Raw genomic sequence first — 17278 nt, 5'->3', positions numbered from 1 at the left:
AATTGACTCATTCAATCTCAGAAAAAAATGGAAGTTTTTACTCATTTACTTCCACACCACTTTGATACGGAAGGTATTGTCACTCTGTTTACAGATGGAGAAATTGATGCTTGGGAAGTGCAGTGACTTGCCCAAGTTCACACAGCTAGTAAATGATCCGCACCTAGTTTGGAACACACGTCCACTCCTCCGGGCCCTGGGCCCTTGCCACACTGAGCTGAATCCATTTAGAAAAGACCCATTGTTTGAAAGCCTTAGAGTAGTATTCTCCCTCAGGTCCCTGCCGTTGTGGCCTGCTGCCCTTGTGGCAGATTGTCTGCTTTCTACAGAGACTTGTGGGAAACACAAACGTCCCACAGCTATTGCTCTCAAATTTCTTCCCTTTCCTGTCTGACAGGAGAGCTGCTGTCCTGTTGCCAGCAGGCTGAGATGTAAGAGGGCCATCGGTACACACACCTCATAGTTTCAGAGAAGAGGCCCTGTTGGGGGGTCTGTAGGATTCGGCTTTGCAACCTAACTGCCTCACGTACCTACTTATGTGCATGGGTGAGGAGAGTGAGTTTTAGATATCACCCTTTGATCGTTCATGGGGGTGACAAATTTTCAGTGCCTTTCTCAACTTAGTACACTAACAAGATCATTTTAGTGAACCTGTAAATTCTCACAGAGCTTAGAGTAAGTAGCCCATCTTCACAATCAGACATAGCATTAAAAATATAGTGAGTTTTTAAAACCCTGTTTTTTGGATAAGCAACCACATATTTTGTTTGTTTGTTTTTAGTCTCCTGTTCCAGGTTGACATGTAAACTTCCTTTGAAGCAAAATGAGGTTTGGAATAGGCTAGTATGAATAACTGAACATTCAGGATAAGTAGGAGGTGGCCTGGCTTCGTGGGTTCCACAGCCTAGGCACACGGAGGTTACTCGGGGGGAACCATGGGCAAATCACTTCAGCTCTCCAGGTCTCTATCGCTTCAACTGTAAAGAGAAATAATATTAGTACCTGTCTCCTGGGGAGGTAGTGAGAATTAATTGAGATAACCTTTGTGGATTGGCTACCAATGTACTTAGCACATAAGACTTCAAGAAATGCTACTTGTTATTAATATTACCATAGAATTGCATTACAATTAAATTGTAGGTAATATTGAACAAGTACATACAATTTAATCTTTTTATGGTGATTCAGAAGGTCCTGTAGCGTCTTGTAGGCTTCCAGAACATTGTTCTATGCATCAATTATCATTACGCAGGATTGTGGCTGTTGCGGATACAGAATGTTGACCAAGTTGTGCCTACCCAATGATTTACCCAGATAATGCCTTTAAAAGAATAAACCTTGACAGCAGCCTGCTTTCTTATAATTTGAAAACAGAAAATAATTCCAGTTATTTAAACTTCCTACATGTCATATAAAGAGGCATTGACCTGATAAAGTAGAGATTTTTCTGACCACAAGATTGAGACCCGGTTGCTTCATTTTCTGGTTCCAGTTGGTGTCTTTTCTAATTAGTGTAGCAGCACGTCACCGCAATCATTGGAAAGTCTTAGTCATTTACATATTTTTCCTTATCTCTGAAAATGACTTAGAATGTTTTCTTCCAGTTCAATGGCTGTTTTCATGAAGCTGCCAGGGTTGGGTGTGAGGTGCTTCTCTGTGCCTGAGGAAGATGACAGGAGAAGGAAAATTGCCTCCCCAAGTTAAATGAAAGCTGGGTCCCCCTTCTGAGGACCTATAATAATCAGCTATACAAGCTGTTGGTTTGTGTGTCCTATTGATTTAATATGCTTCTAATCAGTACATAAAGCTATGGGCCTGCAGTGTTAATTTTTCATATGCTTACAAAGTACCCTTTGATTTTCTGTCACACGTTAATTACAGCGTTTTGCCATTAAATAGGAAGCTTTGTGTAAACTAATTACTAGGTAATCATTGTCTACTGCAAGCATGCTGTTTGTACCTTTTATTTTATTCTAAAAATGCACCGATCTCACAGTCTGGAAACGCTCTACCTTCCAGCCATTAGCTCTCACTAATTCATAGCATTATTGTGGTGAGAGTATAGGAGTTGTAATTGTTGTGGTATCAGAGCTGTTAATTACCGGAGTAAACAGTTGAAATGGTGCCAAGGTCTATTGTACAAGGCAGAGAAAAGGAGGTTTAAATGTTACTCCCACCATCTGGGGACTAGGGGAGAGGCAAATGCTTGAGAACAGCAGTGAGGCGCTATCGCCTCAGCTCCAGGGTTGGCGGCCATATGGATCCAGAATATTTTGAATCAATTGAATTTAACTACCAGTTTTCGTGATAACAGCGTGGAAGGAAGGAATAAAGCAAAAGATGAGAGGAACAAGAATTGGTTATGTTTTCACATACAGGAAGTCCCCATTGGAGTTCTTTTGGAAATATCTGCTTCAAGCCACAGAGCAGGCACGGATATTTGGAACAGATTCAGAGTGGGTTTTACTCTCCTCTGCCGGCCACTGCGCCATTTGCTTCTGGTCGTCTGTCCTCCAAGCCCCTCGGTGAGAGAGGGATGCCCTTGAGAAGACCCAGACTTTCGTGTAATTGTGCCAGAGCAAACAAAAAATCCTCACTTTTGGAATTCACTGATTTATTACCCTGGTATTTTAATAAGCATGGTCTGTAGAAAAAACAATACTAAATATATAATGCTATCACATCCGCCTCAATACCTCTGTACACGTGGAAATATCAAAGAAGGTACAGACTCCGATTAAGAAAGGCAGATGCTTGCCCATTTATTTTGTATAAAATTAAAATATAAATCCTCCCGATAGTCTCCCATTTCAGTCGACAAATTCACCCCGCTCCCCACTACTTGAATGAAAAATCAAGTCCAAAGGGCACATGTGTTTTCTTTTGTTTTTAATTTTCAACTAAAGAGCTTTTTCAGCATATGCAGTTTTCTCAACCAGCGATATTTCTCTAACTGGAAAAAAAGAAACCTATTGTCAATAATAATAATTATGGCCACTACCATTTACGGTTGATTTTTAAACTGCGTGGTTTCTGCTTTAAAATATTGTGTAATCTCTAAAACAGTCATATGTTTTTACTTGATGTCACTCATATTTAATATAATTGCCTTTAAACCCATTGTCCAACATTAAAAATATCTTTAAAAAAATCTACCACTTGCTGCTGTAACTACTTTTTATTCCCAAAACATGAACATATTCTTCTTTTTTTAAACCACCCTGGATTATTTATTTTTAATTGTTCCTTTAGCAGATGTTGAAGTAATTCAGAGTACAGTGTAAACAACTCCTTTAAAGAGAGCGATCACAGACGACCACATACACCATGAACCAAGGGCAGTGCCTGTCGGGCTTTTATGGTGGCCACTCTGGCCCACGGGAAAAATTTTTCCTGCTTTTGTGTATGTGCAAAGTTCAAGTAAGAATTTCAAGAAATGCTTAATCTTTATCTATTGAAACCCCCAGCATGCAGCGCGACAGGGTGAGCCTAGAAAGAAAATCATGGCCCCCTGTGGAGAGGGGGAAAAAGAAACAGCAGTTGAAGAGCTGGAAAGCTGAAAGGGAATGAACCTCTCTAGCGTTTCTGGTCGGGGCGAAGCAGTTGTGCTGAGCTTTGGAATGGAGGCGCAACATATGTGCCTCAGTTGGACAAAACGCTTCTCGAGTCAAATCAACTGCTAGGCCTGCATGTTGGTGCAAGGTGGAGGCCTGGATAATGAGGGACAGACTTCTCGAGAAGCAGCGAGTGGATAATGCTACATAAGTATGGAATTATATACCGCATTTTCACCATTCTGTTTAATGAGAGCCGCCACCGCAGCGAATCACTTGCCACACAGCCAAGATGGGCCGTTAGCTATCAAGGGAAAATTGTCTTTGCCGCTTTCAGCAGATGGAGCAAATATTTTACAAAGCAATTTTACATACCAAAAGCATTTGTGTGCCTTGGTAATGTTGGCTGTTTTACATTATGTTACCTTCTACAGCAGCATAATTTTCCATCTCATCGAAGGCAAAGTTGGCATTTTTGATTTTTAAACTCTCAATTAACAATTAAACATGGAGTATTAAGGTAGTCCTTAAACTTTAAGTAGGTGTGGGAAGTAGTTTATGACTTGCTGAAGACATTTTCATTTTTTCTTCATCCTCTCAGCCTATTTTTGCACTCTAAAGAGGGACGATTGCTAATGATTTTAATGGAAAGGAATGAGTGAAAACCTCACTACTGACTGCAGAATGAGAGTAACCAATGCATAGAGTGATCAGAGCATTTGCTGGCTTAAGCATCCAGCATGGATTGTGGATACACGGTTTGGCCCACCCCTTTGTATCAGTTTAAAATGTTTAATATTCAATAACAGAAAATCCAACTCCAAATGACTTTAAAAATAAAGAGAATTTTTAAAAATAAAAATAAAAAATAAAGAGAATTTATTATCTCAGCTAAGTGAAAATCCAGAGATTGGCTCTGGCATCAGACAAGGCTTAATCCAGTGGCTCAGTATCACTAAGGACCCAGTTACTTTCCACCACTCCTCCGTACTGTGCATAATGTCTGCTCCATCCTAAGGCTGGCTGTCCCCAGGGTCGCTAGATGGCTGCCAGTGGCTCCTGGAGCTTGTCCTTAGTCAAGTAGCTCCTAGAGCTTGTCCCCAGTCAAGGTAATAGGAAGAGAGAACATCTCACCAGGCAGCATTCTCAGAAGAGCATAAAAGCTTCTTTCTCAGAAGGCCCCAGCAAGTGTTTCCTAACACTTGATTGGCCTAATTGGGTCATGTGCCCCTCCTGAACCAATCACTGTGGCCAGGGTATGGCTTTGCTAACCAGGGGCCCATCCCTGGAGCTGAGCGTGGAGTCACTCTCAATTCTTGCATAGCTAAGAATGGGGTAGGGACAGTTCCTGAAAGGAAGTTGGGGATATCATTACCTGGAACGAGGGGACAAAGATGCTAGGCAGCCAACAACAGATGTCCATTCTACCATTTGTCATAAATTTGACAGCACAGACTTAGCATCACATGTGGATGATCTAAATCTGACCCAGCTGGACCATCAATGCCCACTGATGGCAGTTACAGACCCAGATCTCATCACACTATGGCATACTGGTAGCAACTAGATTTGAATCCCAGTTTGCTACTTCATGGGTGTGTGACATGAAATGGAGATGATAATGACTACTTCAGAGACTGGCTTTGAGATAATAAATATAAAATCCCTGGCACAGACCTACCACATGGTAAGCTTTCAATAAGAGAGAGCTATTGTTTTACCTACAAAATAACTATAGTGGTAAAAAGTGTCCTGTGCAAGCGAAGTAACCTTCCTAAATTCACACTCAAATAAGGAACCCCTCCCTTCTCTCCATCTCTGTGCCACTAGCCTTTCAAATCCTGAGCACCTTTCATGGAACCCACACTTTCCCTTTGAAAGAGGCAGCAGGGGTGGTGGAAACCACTCACCCCAGAGCCAGAGGCAGCCAGAGAGCTCCTGTGGTCTCGCTGTATGAGTGTAGAAGCACCATCCCCTCTTCTGTTACACAAGGCATTTGTCTTAGATGTTCCAGATGGCCTCTTTCAACACTGACATTCTTGCTTAGTTTTTCAAGTGATTGTCTTGCCCTTTTGGCCCTATTCCTCCATTTAGGGATATCAGAAGGCTCTATAAAGCAGAATCATCCAGGTAGGTCCCTTGGTTTCTCTTTTGAACAACACCAATGTCTGATGTGAGAGATGGGAGGTGATTAGCCGAGAAGTTATTTTACTTAATTCACCACTGCCAATCCAGCAAAGAAGCTTCTGAAATAAAAGGAGTATTGGTGAGATTGACATTTAGAGCATTCTAATTTGTCTTCTTTCTTCCTCCTTGCTCATCCTCCCCAACACACACACACACACACACACACACACACACACACACACTCATACTCACACACACACACACACACACACACACTTAGAATTTACTTGGGAAAGTTAACTCTCTGGAGCTTGAAGTAGCTTTAGTCATTGAGGGCAATATTAAATTGATATGCTAGCAGCTTCTCCTGAGATATCCTGAATTTCTTTCAGTCAAATACCTCTTCCTTCAAATTTATACTTTCTTGATAGAAAAAAGAGAGAGAGCTGAGAGGCAAGGTCCATGCTTGATAGACAAGCATCTCTAGGATGCATTGGTCAGGCTGATGGAGGCCCTGCAGTTATCTTGGAACACTCCAAGGTCATGACTATCACTGATGCACTCTGAGGGGTAAATATGGATACAGGGTGACAAGGCTATGCAGTGGCACAGATGCGGTTCAGGTTCCTCCTGGATGGGAATTGCTCCAGAGCTATTAGCTCCACAAAGGCCAGCAGCTAATGTGCATTGCCAGAGCCAGTGCAATCATAATGGAATGAAGATCTGGAATTTATTTTTTTCAAGAAGTGAAGGGTATTTTTCTAACATCTGTTTATCACCCATGAGGTCTAAGCTTTCCTTTCCACACCTCCAGAGTTGTTAGCTCTAAACGATCTGCTCCATGTGAATGATAAACTCTCTGAAACACTAACCAGTAGTCTATCACCTTGATGTGCCTCATTGAACTACTCATTTCATAAGTATGTAAGATAGAGAATGTGTGCCCCAGTTGCTGGCTTGTAACAGATATTCTACACACACACACACACACACACACACACACACTTTGCAAGGGTGAAAAGCAGTGGGGAAGAAGGCAAACTAGCAATGGTTTCCCCAACTCTGTTGTTTTCTGTCTTCAGTCACGTGTTGAAAATCACCCAATAACAGAATCTGACAACTCAGCCAGTGACCTTACACAAGCCTCCTCACTCCAGGGGCCTCTACTTCCCATTTGTAGAGCAGGGGAAATAATCCTGTGCTGGCCCACCTCAGAGTGTTGGTGTCAGGACCAAAGGAGATAATGAATGTGAGCCTGCTGTGACAAGAGAAAGTATTTTATGAATACTGTTCTGATGACTCACATGAATTTGGGGGTTTGTGTGTCACAGTTTTGTACATCTGTGTCTGTGTGCATCAGTGTGTATTTAAGTTTACTCTGAAAGGAATAAGCCCAAATAGCTACAGATCTTCCCTTATCAGCATCTGCCCTTCAAGTTGTGGTAATTGTGTTTGAACTATGCAAAATGATAAACACTAGAGAACAGAAACTCCCCACAAGCTGAGAACTTGCATCTGATGTCTCTTCATTGGAACTAAGGCCATTCTTAGTATAATCCTTCTATTTCCTATCAGATGCTTTCAAAATAAAGAAATAAATTGAACAGTTAATACCTCCCACCCCATTATTCCTCTGCATATCTTTTTCTTAGAGAGTTCCTCGTGGCCCCAAGCTGCCTCTGTGTGCCCCAGCATCCCCTATCGAATGTCACCCTGCCAGTGCCTTCGGCCCTGTACTTCTCATGATGGGACACAATTTCCACAGCAGACTTTCCTCTAGGAAATTTACCCCCTTGCTATGGCTTTGTACACAGCGCAAACGCTGTAGATCAAGGCAGAATGGCTGGCTTTGTAAGCAGAGGCAGTGAGGGCAGCCTGACACAGTGTCCAGATGCCTCTTGCAAGCTACAGCCTCACAAGTTAATTATTGGCCCTCACATAGCATGTTGCATCGGAGGTGACACTTCATAAATGTCACCTCATTTGTCTTTCCAGTACCCCTCAGAGGCCGGGAATCTCATAAAATCCACCCAGGAAGAACTGGTGCTTCTTAAGTAGTCATCCCCCCAGGTGGTCCCTGGGCAGCAAGGAGGGAACCTGTTGCGAGGTTTCACATTTTCCCTTTTTCTGTAACTTCAGCTCTTCGGGGCTGGGTCCCTGTGTTTATCACCGCCACGACTCAGTCCACAAATATTGAGTGTTCCCTGTACCGAGCACTGGGGAGCCTGACCTCAAAGCCACTGACCACGCCATTAAGGAGCCCCCGGGGAGCTGGAGAGCATGGGGAAAGGATACCCCACAGGGATGGCAGAGGAGGCTTCCTGGGGGAGGTATGACTGGAACTAACTCAGAGAGGGTGAGGAGCAGTCAGCTAGGTGAGGAAGGGGAGGAAGGAAGGCGGAGGAAAGACATTGAGCCAGGGCAGTTTGGGGTGAGACTGAAAGCCAGAAAGGAGAGAAGTGAGGCTACATTAGGAATCAGAGGCCAGGTCACAGAGGGCCTTTGTGTGTCGTACTGAGGAGTTTTGCCTTAATCCTTAAACAGATAGAGATCTAGTTTCAAGACTTAGGTGGCAAAGCTTTCACATACTCCTTCATTATCTCACCTCCATCTCTAGTCTCCCCACACCCCAACACATAAACACTCTTTTTCCTTAGTTCAGTTAGGCCTGACATTCTGTAATTTTTTTCCTCAATTTTTTTTATTGTGGTAAAATACCCATAACATAAAATTTACCATCTTAACCATTTTTAAGTCTACAGTTCAAAGGTATTAAATACACTCATAATGTTGTGCAACCATCACCACCATCCATCTCCATAACTCTTTTCATCTTATAAAACTGAAACTCTGTACCCATTAAACACTAACTCCCCATTCCCCCTCCCCCTGACAACTACCATTCCACTGTCTATCTCAGTGATTCTGACTCCTCTAAGTACCTGTCATTTTTTGCATGAATGAATGAATAAATGAATTACTTCTCTTGAACTGACTTGATGTGATAGCAGATAGCAGATCACTGGATAGATGGTTCAACACCTTTCAGACACAGGGCAGAAAGGGCCCTTTAATCAGGGCAGAACAGAAAGGAAGTCTCCACTGTCCTAGTAGAGGGCCTGCCCTGCATGGGTTCCTTCCTTGACATTTAGTTTCCCAAGCAGGGTGGGAACCTACAGACGTGCTCCATCGTCCCAGCTTTGGGGCACTGCATGAATCACAGACAATTGGTCTTTTTCGATAGAGTAGGATGGTTTTAACTGAAACAAGTGTAAAACAAAAAGAAAGATGGGTGTGGAGGACAGTGCTCAAAGAAGGAAACAAGAGGGGGGTCCAGGTTGTTGGAACTGCGTGTTTTGTGTGCTTGTTTATGGTTTAGATGCAGGGCTTCGGGGAGATGGAAGTAATGTACAGTAAAGAGCAGAGAAGATGTAAACTGTGCAGCATACGAAGTGCTCGGGCTTTGACAGCAACTTCCCTGCCTCTAACTCCCAAGGCAGAGGCTCCTTGTGTAAGCTGGCTTCCCCTGCCCTTCTTCACGACCCCCAACTGTGCAGAGAGCCATCCTGAACAAGGGTGGGCGGGCCGGCACTCTCCCTTCCTCATGGCATTTTTGTTTTGTACGTCAAGCACTTACTAAGCTAACTAATGAGACTCTCCCACCAGGATTCTCTGGATATTTCAGAAATTATTCAGGTTACTGGGACCTGCCTAGAGTGTACTCTCAGATATTTATTTGTCTTCTACTGTAGATTTTCAGAGGGCACGGGACCCAGAATGAATCAGATGTTCCAAGGAGCTGGGGGAGGGGGGAGGACAATCACTTTTTAAAGGCAGGGAAATTGAAAATAAATGGCCGTACAGGGCTTCCCTGATGGCGCAGTGGTTGAGAATCTGCCTGCCAATGCAGGGGACACGGGTTCGAGCCCTGGTCTGGGAAGATCCCACATGCCACGGAGCAACTGGGCCCGTGAGCCACAGCTGCTGAGCCTGCGCGTCTGGAGCCTGTGCTCCACAACAAGAGAGGCCGCGATAGTGAGAGGCCCGTGCACTGCGATGAAGAGTGGCCCCCGCTTGCCACAACTAGAGAAAGCCCTCGCACAGAAACAAAGACCTAACACAGCCATAAATAAATAAATTAAAAAACAAAAACAAAAAACTGTACATACCTTAATTAAAAAAAAAAAAAAGGCTGTACAGATGATTTCTAAGATTCCTTCCTGCCCCATTCGCCAAAGCTGATTCTTTTCTGATTCTTCCAAATACTGATGTTCACTCACAGATTAGAAAGTTCCCCCAGCAACGCAAAGCAAGCCTGAGTTTTTCTTGTCAATGTCCCATATTTTGAATATGAATCCTGCCCATCAAATGTTTTGTGTCTAGTGCCCTGCTCTTCTTCTGAGAGAAAAAATATCTGAAGAGGTGGCTTCTATCTAAAAAATTTTAGATAGTCTAAGACTTTCCAAAAAAAAACAAAAACAAAATGTCCCGACAAACCGAGTCTTTTCATGTCAAAAAGCCAGGTTTCTTATTCATCAGAGGGTTTCCTACTGTTTTCATTTTGACAGGATGCTCTGTAGTTTGGGGTTGTTGTACAATGACGTGGGGCCAGCCTCACATCTAGGCAGATGAGGCTATGACCTAGTGGGGTACATCAGGTGACTGAGGCCAGCCCCCCTCCCCACCTCCCTCTTCCAACCTGCCCCCTCCTAAAATCCCACCTCTACAGGGTCAGCCGCGGTTTAAGGCTTTGATACCAGAGTTACATGGAGGCCCCCCAACCAGGGGGAATGGGCACGGCTTAAAGAGATGAAGGTGCCCAAGAAAGACCCTGCCAACTCCATGATCTCTCCCAAGATCAGCTCTGTTAGGGTCATAAGATAAAAAACATTCCCATCTGGGTTGCCAAGGGGGAGGGTGGGTAGGGAAGGGAAGGAATGGGAATTTAGGAGGAGCAGAGGCAAACTATTATATGTAGGATGAATAAACAACAAGGTCCTACTGTAGAGCACAGGGAACTATATTCAATATCCTGTGACAAACCATAATGGAAAAGAATATAAATACATGTATAACTGAGTCACTTTGCTCTACAGAAGAAATTAACACATTGTAAATCAACTATACATCAATAAAATCTTTTTTAATGAAAAAAAAAATTCCAGTCTGAAGGACCTTAGGGAGAAGGTAGTGAACCCCACCTTTTACACAATGGGAGACTGAGGCCCAGAGTAGGGAGGCACGGTGCCCGAGGACGTGCCATTGGTCAGGCTGCTGTGGGTCTGAAACTGGGGTTACCTGTTGCCCAGACAGAAGGCTGCCTTTTGGAGACAACAGGCACGATTACCAGCAATATTTAGGGGCCAAGTCACTTTGAAATATAAATATTGAAATGGCTGGAAAAATAGAGAATATTTTCAAAATGGCTTTCTGACTCTGGGTAAACAGTAACCACATTTTTTTTGCCTGTTGGAGGCCTGGTTTTTAATCACTCCACAAGCAGTTTTCATTTCTGTAGTAAAATTGCTTGTGGTTCTATTTAATTTGTTTCTGCAGGAGCCAGCTTTGGTGAAGATCTCCGAGGAGCTGGCGGGCGTTTTAGCACAGCACGCACAGCCAGTCAATGAGAAACGGTTCCCGACATGGAGGAAATTCCTCCAAACATTTCTCAGTCAAGGTAAATAAGACTGTAAAGCTTCTACTGAGGATTAGTCTGCACAACCTTGAATTCTAGTTTTGGGTCAACCTGGGGCCAATTTGAATACCTTGCAACTCTTGTGTTGGTTTAGAAAAGTGCTCCTACAAGCAGATTTTCTTTCTCTTTTAAACTTTGCCTAAATATTTATCTTGCGCTCAGCCTCTTAAGTAAGCAGGAACTGAGCATACCAAGTGTGCCATGCATAGCTCAAGATTCTGACCATATTTTGGCACCACAGACTTCTCCTGAGAAGTAGGCTTTGGAATCAGATGACCTGGGCTTGGATCTCATCCTTGACCTGACATAGATTCTTAAACCCTCAGAGGCCCAGTTTCCTCACCTACTTCACAGGGTTGTTGGGAGGATTCAATGAAATACAGATATGAAAGTTTCTACCATGGAGCCTGACTCAAAATAAGTCTTTAAGAAATGTTAGTTTCTCCTTCCATTTTCTAGGAGAGCAGAAATGGTCTCACTTCCAGTTCTGAAGGTAGACTTTGTAAATAAGATCCTCTACAGTCCTGGAGCAAAGTCAGCCTCTGTTTCTTTCATCCTCCTCCTCTTGACTTCTCCTCAATTTTCCAATGACATTAGGAGGTCAGTGGATGAGGGAATGAATGGAGCAAATGCTGCTTATCCCCAGTTGTAGAGGTCCTGTGGGAGTGCTACACAGAGGCACGGCCACACATTGACCCTCACTCTCTAGAAGGTTACAGTGTAAAGCAGATATTCCTATATGCTTACCCACGTGAATTATAAGGGAAAGCTAGGATACAGACCACAGAAGATATCTTTCCACTCTTCACCACTGTCAAACGATGATAATATATTAACATGAATATATAATAGTATTATAATAATATTATATCAGATGCTAACAACAGCAGCAGCAACAAGCCAGTGGTGAGAATAGCACAGTGAAGATAACATAACAACCAGAGTCTGTGCTTACTATGTGCTAGACTCTATTCTAAGTACACCTATATTAATTTCTTTGATCCTCCCAACAGGCCTATGAGGTGGGTACCATTATCAAGAGGAGGAAACTGAGGTACAAAAGATTAAGTAACTCACCCCGAATCCCTCTGTTATTACGTAGCAGAGCCAATAAAAGGCTACCCCTGTGCTGCTCCAGGAGTCTTGGCCAGAGCCAATGGGTATATTTACCAAGGAATACCTCTTAGCTCAGGGTATGAGATTGCATGGGAAAGGACAGATCTGTTGGGCGTTGGAATATACTGCAAGGCAGAGTGGGGTGGAAGGGCATAGTAAACACTCTGTTAATGAATTACTTAAGCAAGGCGTCGGATGGCCCACCATCTAACAGGAATGCTGAAAAAGGATTCTTCACTGGTGCAGGGAGAAGCGGGGGGGCAGTTATACTTCATGGTCTCTAGTGTCCTCTCAAATCTAAATTTCTGTGATTCTACAAATCTCCACATGCACCCACTGCCAGAAAAGTAAAGCTGAAAGAGTCAACCCTGTGTGTAAATGGAAGAAAATAAGGTACATATAATAAAAAATGGCTAAGAATAAAGGATTTTTTTAAGTTAGGAGGGGAAGACCATGAAGATCTCAGGTCCATACAGGACAGGATGTTAGGAAGTTTCCAGATCTTCTAAGGTCAGTCTGCAAACCTTCCTCTAATCTATTATTTTCATGTGAGCTTTGTAGATTAGAAAGGGTTTTCCCAGCCACTGTCTCACCTGAGCTGTATAACCACAAGCTTAGGCTTTGCCTCAACCTCCTTCATCTCTATCCTTTCTTCCTCTCTCTCAGCCATGTTGTAATCACAGTGTTTATTTACGGGAGGCAGAACAAGCTTTATTGAGCCAATTTTACAGACAAAGAAAGAGGCTTAAAGCTAGGAAATGACTACAAAATCACACAACAAATTTGTGGTGAATGGGAACACAGTTAGATCCTACAATTTTAGCATGTCTCAAAAATCCAGTTCTGGTAAGTCATGTGTTTTCAAACCTCTGCCAGGCTCTGAGCCCAGTGCATACAGCAGGCCCTGCATAAAATGCTCACTGACTGAAAGAGGCCTTCCCCCAGGTTTCCTGACCCTTAGGCCACCATCTCCTGCCATCTTCCCCTATTGCCTGTTTCATTTCATTTCTACTCTCTGAAGTGTGCTTATGGTCACAAAGTGTGCTATAGATTTGATTTCTACATTGTCATAGGATTATATCAAAGGCAATACATTTTTAAAAGAGGAATTAATTGCTTCGAAAGGAAAAAAATTAACAGTGAAAAAACCGTGGTTCTATTGCTGAGAAGACAATACAAATAAGCTACTTTGAAGTAAAATAATCTTGTAACTATAAAGGACAATGTGTTTTCACTGAAGCACCATCTTTCAAAATGTAGGTGATAGCTAAAGCCACAAAGTTTTCTGAATCAGAGAGACTCAGTAGGTTTTTTTGTTTTTTCTTGTGCATTGTGTCATTGTTGTTTTGTTACCTTTACCTTGCTAAATCCCCGGCAACCGGTATTTGGGTACAGCACCCACTAGGAAACCTCATTTAAAGAAAAGCACATCTCAAACCAACCGAAAAGATAAATCAGTTTTCCTTCTGAAACTCAGTTTTCTTTAGGACCAGCTCCAACCACATTTATAGACATTTAAAGAAAGTGCCTTTTGTATAAAGTAACAGATGGCTGCACTTGAGAATTGTTAAAATTTCAGGATTTAACCATATATGCTGTTCAAAGCTTGTGGGCAGAGGTCACCTCCCAACAAATTCCTGAAATACAGGGCAAGTTTATCTTAATATTGTCAGGCTTCAGAGGCTGCCTTGTCTAGGAACACTTAGTTGTTTTTACTTTTAAATTATGTTATCTAATTCTTCACAAATAATATTTAAATTTTTTTCTATAAAAGGGATATATACAGTAGGATTTACAAGTTAGGCCTAAAAATAGAAAATAGGGCCATGTGAATTTTGTGGACACCAATGAGCTGGGCCACAAATTTATCCAGGGCTAATTTGTTGCTATGAACATCAAATTTGCCTCTATGATTTTTGTTATTCAGAGCAAAAGGTAAAATAAGATAAATTATGAAGCTCCCATTATCAGCACGGAGCAAGCTTATCTGTTCTTCAAGAATGGCAGCATCTCCTGGCTCTATATTTTAAAACAACCAGCTATATATAGTAGTCCTTTGGCTGACATAATAGTCAGTGTTCTCTTATGCCTGATAAAAGCCCTAACCTGTCAAAATTTCAAAAAGCAGTGAAGTTGAACAGAAAGCGCAGTGGTCATCAAGGTACAAACTATGGACTGTGGACGGTTAATTCCCCCTGAGGGATTTGCTATAATCCTCAGGTTCATTGTTTATCTATTGAATGGGCATAGGCCTGATGATCTTTACAGTGTCTTCCTAGTTACAATCAAAACTACCATTCACTGAGTCCTACTACACCCCAAGCATTGGGCTAAATACTATAGACACAGTATCACGAAGATTCACAACAGTCTGGTGAGGTAGGTCTTATTATGCCCATTTTAAAAATGAGGGAAAGGAAGTTCAGAGAATTGAAACTACTTGCTCAAAGTCTCACAAGACATGGCAGATGCAGGCTCTGAGCCTGAGTCCCTCTGCCAAAGCCTGGGCTCTTTCCCCTCGCTCTAATGGGCACTGTCCATGTGAGCTCGTCCTTTCACCCACCCCATGCTTTTCCCCCCAGGAGGCGTGATCGAAGCATACCCACCTTCAGAGAGCGTCACCAACCTGACAGTGGACATGCTGATAGAACCCAATGGAGAAATCAGAATGCTGTCAACAGGGGACCAGTTTCATGCCGAAGGTCCCTTCATCTCCTCTGGGACCACCATGCCTCAGACCTCATTGGATCCCCAAGTTCTCAGTTCTTTGTGCCTTCAAATTGGAAATGCTTGTAAAATGAAAAATGTGATTGGTTACTTTTCCACCAACCTGGTGACTTTTATTGATCCAAGGACCATGGAGCAGCAGGTAAGTCGACTTGATGCCGTATGAAATACTGAAATATGTAAAGACTCCACAACGTCCATGCCTATGCAACAGGGACTGTGAGGGAGCTTCTAAGATTCACTGCTCTTCTGATGAGCTGACTGTAAATTCAGCATTTACATGGTCCATGCCAATTTGGGTGAGGCCATGCTTTATGTCTGTAAATACAGGACCAGTGTTACCAAGCAAAGGGCTTGCTGCCCGATGGGTGCAGTAGCCAATACAGTACTATGGCACCAGCTTTTGAGAAAAGAAAAGGCTTTATTGCAAGGTCAGCTGGCAAGGAGACAGGAGGCAAGGCTCAAAGCTGTGGCTCCCTGATCTGGGGTTTGGTCAAGCTTTTATGAGTTAGGGGAAGACGGTTGGTATGCAGGGCAGGTTTTCACTGAAGGGCGCTGGAATTTGGCCATTTATGGTGAGGTGTGATAAAGGGGGCTTTAGCACCGGCTCTTCGGGGACAGCGGACCCCTCGCTTCTGAAAGGGCTCTGGCATTCAGGTTCCGGTCATGTCCAGGTCCTTTGGTTTCATGGGAAGAGAGATTGTGTTTTCGGGTGTTGTCTGAGGTCAAAATTTTCTCCTTGGTGCATACTTTGGCTGTATGACTTGTGGTTTTGTCTGTTGTCTGTGAAAAACAACTCAGTTTCTTGTCAGAAACAGTATAGGGCTAGTTTCGGGCTGGTTCTGCCGATACACCAGGGTCTTCTCATTCGGTACAGTTGGAGTTTAAATGACTGCAACTCATTCCGATGGGGCCTCAGTTTGCCCATTAATGCTCTGCCTGTATCTTATTGTGAGACTGCTTTATGCCATCCAGGGAGTGAACCTTTCTAGAATCTGTTCTTAAATAGAAAGTTAATCATGAGAAAGGAGGTAAGAGTTCTGTTTCTGTTCCTTTTCTTGTCAGTAGTTCACCAGCAACTTAGGTGGTCAATTTTTTCTTCTTAAAAAAAATGTATTGGGAAATATTTCATAAATACAAAAAGGTCTAAATACTAATGTAATGAACCAAGACCACCTCCAGTCCTGTGTACTCCTTGCCAATCCCCCTTGCATGGCCCTTTCTCCTCCCAGAGGCATCCACCATCTTGCAATTGGAACTTTTATTCCTTTTCATATCTTTATGCTTTTACTGCATGTGAATGTGTTACTCAACCAGGTTCATTTGCCTGACATGCAGCAAGCCAAAACACTGAAATGCTGACGTTTGCAGCAAAGAAAGGGTTTATTCACAAGGCAGCCAAGCAAGGAGAAAGGAGAACAAGTCTCAAATCTGCCTCAAGGGGCATGAGAGATTTATGGGATAAAGGAGCAAGGTGGTCGTAGGCTTGGGGAGCGACGGGACAGGTGATTGGAAATAAGAGAAAGGTGAGGGAATTGTCATTCTGCACAGGAGTTACTACTAAGCTACGGGCTTCTTCATGGGAGGCGTGTTAAAAAATTGAGGCACTTGGCATGATCTGAGGGTGGAGTTTTCGCCCTTCTGATGTCAAAATGTCACTGAGCTGACACTCGCACATGCCCAGTTGGAGGGTCAGTGGTCCTATCCAGTCTTAACCAGCTCAGCTTGAACTAGACACAGCTGACTCCAAGTTTCTGGGAAACATCTCAGGCAAACATCTTATCGTTGAGGCTAAGTGCAGCTTGGAGGACATGCACTTTTTTTATAACAACAATTAAAATGACTTTGATCGGTGAAGGCAGATTACAGGTGTAATGGATTTATATATTTAATATGTGGTTTAATTGTGTTTCTTTTAAAACTTTTTATAGATCATAACATCCTATGTATATTATTCTACAACATGCTTTTACTTATTCAATATTTCATCCACGAGATTCTTCATGTGTACATGTGTGCCTCTGATGTATAATATTTATAGATAAATAATTTTTAACCT

The 17278-nt window shown here is 42.8% G+C and overlaps 1 protein-coding gene across 7 annotated transcripts in view; it reads left to right on the top strand.

The window, feature by feature from the left end:
• The window catches only part of IQCH (IQ motif containing H), a 213489-nt gene that overhangs the window by 148507 nt on the left and 47704 nt on the right, over positions 1 to 17278 (top strand). For all 7 annotated transcript variants that reach the window (XM_059912952.1, XM_059912956.1, XM_059912955.1 and 4 more), the window contains 2 exons: positions 11238 to 11358; positions 15075 to 15361. In XM_059912952.1, coding sequence (XP_059768935.1) covers positions 11238 to 11358; positions 15075 to 15361 — 408 coding nt within the window. The remainder of the gene's footprint in view (positions 1 to 11237; positions 11359 to 15074; positions 15362 to 17278) is intronic.

Source organism: Balaenoptera ricei, chromosome 2 (genome assembly GCF_028023285.1).
Source record: "Balaenoptera ricei isolate mBalRic1 chromosome 2, mBalRic1.hap2, whole genome shotgun sequence".
NCBI classification, from domain to species: domain Eukaryota; kingdom Metazoa; phylum Chordata; class Mammalia; order Artiodactyla; family Balaenopteridae; genus Balaenoptera; species Balaenoptera ricei.
The sequence above is the reverse complement of the archived record's forward strand: the minus strand, read 5'-3'. Positions and strand labels throughout refer to the sequence as shown.